This window comes from Neolamprologus multifasciatus, chromosome 18, assembly GCF_963576455.1.
Source record: "Neolamprologus multifasciatus chromosome 18, fNeoMul1.2, whole genome shotgun sequence".
NCBI classification, from domain to species: Eukaryota; Metazoa; Chordata; class Actinopteri; order Cichliformes; family Cichlidae; genus Neolamprologus; species Neolamprologus multifasciatus.
The window spans coordinates 28,532,362-28,542,025 of NC_140456.1; the positions used below are offsets into that span (position 1 = coordinate 28,532,362).

Genomic DNA, 9,664 nt, shown 5'->3' on the forward strand with positions numbered 1-9,664 from the left:
AAACCGGCTTCAAATATCAGTGCTATTTGATGTGACTCAGCTGTGACGCCTGCAAAGTTAGCAAATTTCATAAACCCGTATCTTATATGATTAGTACCCACAAAACATATTCAATTTTTAAAATAAGGACTTTTTCTATTTTAGGATTTTTTTTTTTTTTTTTGCATATTTTAACTTAATGGCAGGAACACATATCAGACAAAGTTAGGACAGGGGCATGTTTACCACTGTGTAGCATCCCCTCTATTTATAACAGCAGTCAGTAAACATCTGGGAACTGAGGAGACCAGCTGTTGGACTTTCAGAAGAGGAATGTTGTCCTATTCTCGTCTGATAGAGGATTCTAGCTGTTCAACAGTCATGGGTCTTATGGGTCTTTCCTACTTTTTTGTTCCATGATGCTTTAACCTCCTAAGACCCGAACTCTTTCATGGCATGCATTTTTAATTTTTCTTTGCTATTTGGGTTGATTGGGACCTAAAGAATGTAAAAACAAAGAATTACCAGATTTTTGTTTTTTGAGAAAAATGAGATCCACATATGAGGACATTTGTTTCAAATTTTGATAGAACAGTGGGTGGCAGTATAATGTCCTTGTAAGTGGATATCAGGCCCTTGTAGAGAAAAATTAAGTATTTTGGTCTAGATGTCCCAAAACGTGATATCCACATATGTGGACGCCAGGTCCTAGGAGGTTAACTATTGAAAGGTCTGGCCTGCAGGAAGGCCGGACTCTTCTACTCCAAAGCCATGCTGTTGTAGTAGCTGCTGATTGCAGTTAAGCATCATCTTTCTGAAATATGCAAAACTTTCCGTGAAAAAGATGTCATGTCGATATGTTTCTGTAAAACCTGTATATACGTTATGTCATTGATGGAGCCTTTCCAGATGTGCAAACTTCCATTTCCACAGATACTGCTGCTCCCCAATAACATGAGAGATGAAGGTTTTTTTAGGTGCTGATGGAAAAAGAAAAAAAGAATTTAAATTGTGATTCCCGTGACCACAGAACAGCTTCCCACTTTGCTTCAATCCACTTTAAATGAGCTTTGACTCACAGAAGACAGGATCATGTTCACATATGACTTCTTCTTTGCACATTAATCTGCATTTGTGGTAAACTGTGTTCCGTCTTCACAATTTTACACTGAGGATCATTATGCTGAAATTATTCCAGAATTTGTAGACGCAGTTTTAAATTGATTAGTGAATCTATGCTCATATTTACTTCTGAGAAGTTCTGCCTCTCTAAGATGTTCTTTTTATAGTGTTTAGTTTCAAAATGTTGGTCCAGTTATTTCTTCTTAGTGCCACTTTTTTTACATTTCTAACCTTTCATTGCTCCCGTCCTAACTTTTTTGAGACGTGCATTTTCATTAACTAATGAAATGTCTCACTTTGTTTCTCGCATTGATATGCTTTCTGTGTTCTATTATGAATACAGCGTGGCATTATGAAATTGGAAGATTGGTGCTTTCTATTTTTCTTTAGATTTTACTCAGCATAACATTTTTGGATTTTGGCTTGTAGTGTAAATAGTGGGAGCACCTGGAACAACCACAAAAATAGAGACTTTCATACAAAATTGCACCTCAAACAAAAAATTGCAATCAAATAAATAAAAATATTTTATTATTCCATCACAGACACACTCTGACCATACTGCTAAACACATAACAGATAATCCACAGTGACCCTGGCAGTTATTAAGAAAAAATATTCACATACTAGAGGCTGGAGTCATGAGTCACAGTGGATTAGCTCTATCCTGTCTTGGCCACCTTCCAGCAGTATACACGTGTTTCTATTCACATGGCACCTCTCTCTTCTTGCATACCCTCTAGGGTATGGGCACGATGACAAAATTAAATAACACATCAGATTTTTATTATATCGTTTTAGGAAATTAAAAAAGACATATATTCTAGGCAAATACTTCTTCAAATACTCAAGGCAAATATTTTTTCAGCAATAGAAAAATATCCAGCTACGAAAAATATGTCATCATCCATTAGTCTTTGTACATTACAATATTATTACAAATACATAAAAGCAGTGCTCAGGACATTACATTCTCTCACACATTTTCTTTTATCGTATCACAAGAATTCCTTAAATCTGCTTAAAAGAAAAAAAAGTTGGGTATCAGTGACTGAATAAATCTACTCTGTGTTCTGTTCGGTTAACCCGATCAGAGACTCCAGGAGCTGGGTGCTCGACTCGTACTGTGGCAAACTGACGGAGCTAAACAGCTGGAGGTGGCGAAAACTGTCTGGGTGTCTGTGCCCTTTGAAAGAGCTGTGCAGTGGTCCGCAGGGATAATCGCTGTCAAAGAACTCCAGGTCGGAGTCAGAGGACAGACTCAAGTCCATGTATCTGCTAAAGGAATAGTCCACAGTGGGAGAGGGCGTGTTTGGCAAGCCATCGAGAGAGTCGTCGTTGAAGACGTCTCTGGGTTGATTCGCATTTTCATCAAGATAATCTGTCACTGAGTTCCTGCTTATATTGTCTGCGAATGTGTCGACTGTGTGTGGTCCCGTACTGTCAGTAGTACTGCTGTGAGTGGCAGAGCCGCTGCTGCTGTGCTGTGTCACTGGGTCTCTTTGAAGCCTCAGGTGGCTGTATGAGGAGTAGTTATTACTGTCCGAGTCACAGAGGCTAAGAGCACGGCTCAACCCTCCATCAACGTCAGGGAGACTGTGACCCCCACTGCAGCCTCCTCCTGCATCACAGTCAGAGGAGGAGCAAGAGGATTCAGTCATATCGCTGCTGCAGCTGTTCTCCTCCACTACCAAGCGTTCTGGGATGAAATGGAATGAAGGGGTGGCAGGAATGGTGACAGGAAGGCCAGCCTCCTCTGAGGTAAAGCCAAAGGGACAGCTCTTGTCCTGTGCATTCTGCTCTGTGCAGACCTCTTCCTCCTCTTCATGCTGTTGAATCACCTCTGTAAGTCCAGCCCGGTCCTCAGGGCTCTGTTTTTCATCTTGCAAACGCCGCTCTAATTCCAGTCTCATGACGGTGTGGATGTAATGAGTCTGCACACGGCGGGAATCAAACTCGAAGCGTCCCTGAATGTTACCACAGCTGTCTTTACTGCAGCCACACGGGAAATTGGAGTGGTCCACCTGCATGTGACAAAAGCAAGGAAAGAAAATGGTGATTTAGTCATAAACAGAACCTACTGACTCAGCTTAGTGATTCACGGATTCTCTGCATCAGCGAGTTACTAAGAAACAAACGTAGGTGAAATAATAACCAACCTTCAGCATCTGACTATATACAAGCATACTTACCCACGGTAGACTACAATTTACATTCAAATCAGTCTGAATTACACATGTTGAAACTACCCTTTATGGAGGGAAGGTTTGTGGAGATGTACCTGACACTTAATGCCCGCCAGACTGCACGCGCAGGTCTCCGGCTCACAGAAGCCTCTGCAGTCACATCCACAGGTCTCTCTAGAGAGTCGCAAGGCATGAAGCTGCCTCTTCTCCTCCCTGTCGATGAACTTGACCCCTGCTGCTTGAAGGATGGCTTGGCGTTGTTTAGAGGAGAATGGCTGAAGGAAACCTCTGTCCTCCTGATCGCTATCACTGACGTCGCTGTCAGTGTCTTCATCTGGGATTTGATCTGTAGTAAGCCTTTCTGCTTCCTGCTGGTCAATGGCCCCACTGGTAATCAGCTGGAGTGAACACAACAGAAATAAGTCAGATAGGCGTCATGCAGACAGGCGCTGCAAACGTTTAGAAATGAAATGCACCTACTTTGTGTTTTAAAGCTTCTAACCGCTCTTTCCTCCGTCTCTCTCTGAGCCTCTGTCTGCGCCTGTGCCGTTGTTCCAGTGCATGCTCGGATATAGTGTACTGTTGAAGGCTGCTGTGCTTCCGCACCATGCCAAGGGTGGCACCTCCACGGCTGGGCACGCTGGTAAAGCCCTGGCACCGCGGGAAGCTGAACACTGTCACCTGGTCAAAGCGTACGGTGCACGGTCTGCTTGCAAGCTTAGGCCTCTTCAGGATGGAGTGAGCTGGTTGTGTTTAGAAAACAAACAGAATCATCACGTAAACTGAGGAACTACGGTACCTGGTTGTGGTGTAAAGTAAGCATCTGGTAAATGACACCATAAGTACACTGTAAAACACAAGCATGTTGGTCAGCAAAATCATATATCAGTCCATCCTGGCAAAAATAATTATGATGCAATAATATTTCCAACATACAGAAGTTTTGGGATTCCCCAAACAGGAAAATGTTCATTGTTAAAATAAACTGGTTATTTTTTTTAGAACCAGTTTTTGCAAATTGGAGTTTCATTAACTCATGAATAGTACACGCTTGTGTGTTATATAGCTAAAAATACCTCCTACAGTTCTGTCAAATAAGATATTTTTTGTAATTTTCTCCTCCCCAAAAGCAGGAGAGGCCAGGAAATAGAAATTTATTTTAGGTTTACTTCAGCATAAATAACTAAGACATGGATTTCAAAATGAAGTATTCCCAAAGAATAAGAAGAACATTAAAGCTGAACAGTGACAGAAAAAAAAGGACTTTGTTAAATAAAGGGTCCTTAATGACTGTGTACTTCTGAATATAGACTCATTCCCCTGAAATTAACCCCCATAATGATAATAAAAGACATGCATCTGTAAAGTTACTTCAAGCTATATTCTATTATTCCTTTCCTTATTATTAAAAATGACAAACGTTACAAATAATTGTCCATCAATTGTTTGAACCTTATGTCTGTGAGGGGCATCCAATCAGAATAAAAGGAATGGGAGATAAAATGGCTTATTTCAGACAGTGGATTAAATCAGTGAATCATGCAAAGCTACTCTAGAAGAATCTTTGTATAAAGTGCTGTTTGATGTGTGTATAAAAGGGGCGCTTTAAAGAAATTAAGAAAAACTTTAACATTTGACTTTTCAACTTGGTCACCAAGGTGTACACACAGATCCTCAAGCTCTATTGTTTATGTTTCCAAATGATTACCGTCAGAAAAAAGAAATCTATTTGGTCACTTTAATTCCTAATTTGCTCTTTCAAGAGCAATGCCACATTCTCACAGACAGAGTCCGCCTTGCTCGAAGTTAAGTGCTGCTTTGAAGTACTGTTCAAGTCCCTTTTCTCCTAATTTCACATGAAGCACAATTCCAGGAAAAGATTCCTTGATGCCTGATAAATACGGGCTGAGTTGTGACACAGGCTTTGCAGGTCTCAGCGTGGCCACTAGGGGACACACTACAGGTGCTTCACTACAGAGGCCAGGGTCAACAGTTGAACACATGTACAAAGGAAATACCAAGACGGGTCGATTGCAACAACAGGCTGATCAACAGAACAGAGCGGGGGAGAGACGTGAACTGCTTTGCTGCCTGCTGCTACTTGGGTGTTTATCACAGTATAATTAGGCACTGGCAGTTTAGTTTTCAATCCATTCATCGGGTTACTGCTTGATGTAACAGTTTGGCTTCAACAAATTGCCCGACCTTCACACATAACTGAGGCTGAACTCCAGTTACAAAAGTCAGTAAACAAGGGAGACCAGCTGATTAAGCTTGCCTCAGCTGCTGTTTGTCCAGGCAACTTCCACACCGAATCCATCAAGTCTAGCAGACACCGTGTTTGTCCTGTCCAAGAGATTACTGTAAATATTCTGAAAACATTTCCCCCAAACCTTTGTTTATTTGGACATGACCCAAAGCATGTCTCTGTGTCTGTCTTTTCCCTCCTCCAGCTCGCTCTTCCTATTTTCACCTCCCGATCCTCTTATTTCCTCTGTGGCGAACCATCGGCCACCCACAGACCTCTCTGTGTCTCTCCTCCGGCTGCCGGTGCCTCATTACGAATCTCTGTCCTTTGGGACATTCAACTTCTCCTCTTGCCTCACTCTCTAATGTGTGTGTGCTGTTGTTGTCTCTCAGTCCATCTGTGTGCCAGTTCCCTTCTCCTTTATGTGTGTGAAATGTGTGTTCTGTTAGTGCAGCTTGTTTCGCTTCTGAGGCTCAAGTATTTGTTTAGCGGCACCTGGATGTGGCTTGATATCCTCCTGTATCTACAGATCTATAATTGCGTCAGCCTGATTGCCCGCTTATTAACATCTCTGGCAATCCTGTTCTTTGATGCATCAAATTTTGTGACTATAAGCACTTCCAGTGATGATAGATGGGGTGTGCAGCCTCGTGACATTTGAATAAAGGCCATTCGATATGGCTTGTTTAAAGTGACCTTACTATTCAAATTAATTCCACAACTTCCTAGCACTCAGGCAAATGATCTTCTACACAACCAGCCAGGCAGTCCAGAGGCGAGCCATCCTGCCTCTGTGTTATCTAGAACAGCCCTAAGGTTAGCGTTTTCATATCAGTCAGTCATAACTGTGCTGCTGTGGGGCGATAAGAGACACTCCTATAAAAAGCTGATGGGAAAGTGGACAGATAAGGAAGACGTTTGCATTATTTGAAAGACAAGGAAAAAAAAAAACAGCTGGTTTGAAGACTTACTGGGCAAACTGGTGGGTGAAGCAGGGCTGCGAGGTGTGAAATCTTGATTTTCAGAAGAGCCGCGCTCTCCATCAGAGTCTGACTCTGAGGAGGCAGGAGAGGAGAGGGAGGGTGGAGGAGACGAGCAGGAGGAGGAGGATGAGTAGGCATTGTCATCAACCTCTGCAAACTTTCTCTTAAGGATGCCTCTCATTGTTGCACTGCGGTGGGTGATATGCATTCTGCAGAAAGAAAAAGGAAGCAGGGGCATTAGTTTGAATCACACAAGAAGAAAAAGGTATGGATTTGAGTCATTTACAATTAGATCTTATGCAAATCAGCACTTTAATACTGGAACAACTATTCAAGACAGCTGAACGATACTGAGACAGCGCTGCGTGTATTGGAAACTGAGAACGCAAACAGCACGTTTCAAAAGCTAAGGGAAAGAACGATCTTCCTGCCGAAAGCTGCCTGTCAGCTGGTCGAGCCAGTTTCAGGCCACAAGTTTGTTTAGGCGAATTCAGTCTTGATAGTGATTATCCTACAAAGTCATGTTACGTAAGTGGAACAATGTCAAGAGAAATCTTTTGTTGACTAACAACAAGATGAGTTATATATTTAAAAAATATATATATATCAACATTTTTTCTTCTTCTTTTCCCCGCTGAGTAATTAACATTCCAGTGATTCTTCGAGTTTTTTGTGAAGAATTCGTGGAAACGGGCCGTCCAGTGGTTGCGCGCTAAGAGCTCGGGTGGGGTGGGGGATGTAATGGTTCAAGTGAATGCTATTTTTGGATGTGAACATGGAAATACAAACTCTGAGGGTTGCACACTTTGGCAAGACTTTCCTAAACTACTGAGAAAAAGTGAGTAGCAACAGAAAATAAAAGCTGTTAGGCATAAGCCCCATTTACTGCTTGCTTGTTTGAGGGCTGCAGCAGATGACCGCTTTTGTTCTGCTAAGTATTTTTAAATACCGGCCGACTGGTTTGAGCCGTATAAGCTCTGAAAACACAAAGCACAATTTTCTCAAAGAAGAACTTGGTTTACATATGTTTATGTGGTTTTGCTTGAGAAACATAAATAAACCCCTCCAAAAATCCATGTGAGAATAATATTGTAGAAGTCAGTCAGTGAATATGCACGTTTCCTATTTTGCCCTGTTACACGAAGACATTTCAATGAGAAAACAATTAAAATGTAAAGCCTGGCATATAGCTCTTATTCTTCTTTGCCAACAGTTAGAAACATCTGCGCTGAGCATGCTATTGTGATCCAATAAGTAACAGGACTGGGATTTAGACTGAACTTAACACAAGCAACCGAAAACATACCACACAGACCCACAGTTACAACAGAAGCATTTCTTTTTCTTGTCAGAGAAAAGGAATGTAAACCACTGCACTGACAGTCTGTCACTGCCCTACACTAATACACAGTCAGCCAGGGTCCACACGGGGCTTCAGATAGTCTGCAGTAAGCAAATACCTTAAACCAGTGAGGCTGTGTGTGTGTGTGTGTGTGTGTGTGTGTGTGTGTGTGTGTGTGTGTGCACTCAGACTGAGCAACTTCCTGGATCCATCAGCAAATACGAGATGAAACAAGAGACTTAGCTCAGCTCCTACACTGTTTACACAAAAGGAACCACTGCTACAAAGACAGCTGGAAAGAAATTTATCTCAGGTGAAAAGCATCTGCACAGTCATGCTCAAGGTTTCCAGAATCAGAGTGAGAGTTGTGTCTAATTAATACTGCAGAGCAGTGCTATTATAGCACCCTCTTGTTCCAGTTCTATCACATTTATTACATTTAATATCTGACAGAGCAGGAAAGCTTCGCAGTTCGCCTAGGTGTCCGCTGAGACCACATCAATAATTTAAAGGTTCAAAGCAGCAGCAGCAGCAGCAACGGGGAGTGCGCGTGCGCGTTCACGTGTAACAGTAAGAGGGAGGTACTACACTGTGTTAACGCACATAAGTGATTAAGAAGAGGTTGCAGGACTTTTAATGGGACAAAAACTTCCACAACAATACAAGGATAGAATAAAGCGTTCAGACAATCATTAAATGCCTTAAGGAATGTTACACGGGGCTTTCACTGGAAGAGAGTAGGAGTCGTTTCCTGTTTGGCATAATAACAGTCATTAGGCAGCTGACCTCTTCACCTCGCGGAGGGAGACACACACACAGCGATCATATCAGCCACAATGACAACACTGTTCGCCACTGCTCGCTACAGGGCAAACACTTGCGGGCACGGTCCCATTTAAACCAGCGTAAGCGCAGCAGGACACACACATACACACAAACACATACAAGTTTTCTTCAACATTACTCTTATCCGTTAAGTGTTAAGGTGTGAAATATGAAGCAGAAAATCAGCATAACTGTAACTTACCACATTTCACAGAAATATGCTACACAGTTTTTATAAGCATAAAGAGAAGTGAACAAAGCATGAAACAATTTAAGGTCACTCTATAGGCTAAAGTATTTACTGACAGAGAGGTTTTTTTTAGTTACTCACCACAAAGCAACACACAGCATAGTAACAAAGAAGGAGCAGATTGACACAAAGTTACGTGTCCTGTCCGCCGTCCAGCCAGCTGAGCATTGTGTGTCCGCCTGTGTTTAAGTGAAGCGACACAGTAGTACCAGTGTGATCATGAGAGGACTGGCTGGGAGCTCCCAAAGACACGAAACACGGCAACAAGATAGTTCACCCCCTCCTCGAGACCTCAACTATGTTTCTTGGGAAATCACGTACACGGCAGTTTCGCCTCATAAGACAGCAACGGCATTTTCGTTTTCATTAACGCTGAGCTTTTTGTATCACTTACCATAGTACGTTGACATTTCAGCACAGGGTAAACCTCGCGCAGAAGAAAGTAATAATATGTAAGGCGCTAGCATAACAATGCTATTAGCCTCGACGTGAACGTTTCAAGGGCTTAATATTTACTCGCTAGCAGTATAACAGCTTCCATCATTACTCTCTTATACTGTATCACTATTTTGTCCCATAGATTCATTAGCCAAAGCTCAATCGTTTGGCTTAATAATCCGGAAGTGTCGGGCAGGTAGTCCTCTTGCTTACCATCAGTCCTCTGTGGCTGCCCTGTCTGTCTTGACGCAGACGGTGACACACGTAGAGGCGGGAGACGCCTCTCACTCA

The 9,664-nt window shown here is 42.3% G+C and overlaps 1 protein-coding gene across 1 annotated transcript; it reads right to left on the minus strand.

Annotated features, from left to right (window-relative positions):
- Nucleotides 1-1,604: 1,604 nt before the first annotated feature.
- LOC146498284 (cysteine/serine-rich nuclear protein 1-like) lies at nt 1,605-9,222 on the minus strand. The gene is made up of 5 exons (XM_085141341.1): nt 9,017-9,222; nt 6,507-6,727; nt 3,768-4,030; nt 3,383-3,685; nt 1,605-3,125 (listed from the first exon to the last, which is right to left on the minus strand). The coding sequence occupies exons 2-5, from the start codon at nt 6,724-6,726 to the stop codon at nt 2,163-2,165; spliced, it is 1,749 nt and encodes a 582-aa protein (XP_084997467.1). The 5' UTR covers nt 6,727; nt 9,017-9,222; the 3' UTR covers nt 1,605-2,162.
- Nucleotides 9,223-9,664: the final 442 nt, after the last annotated feature.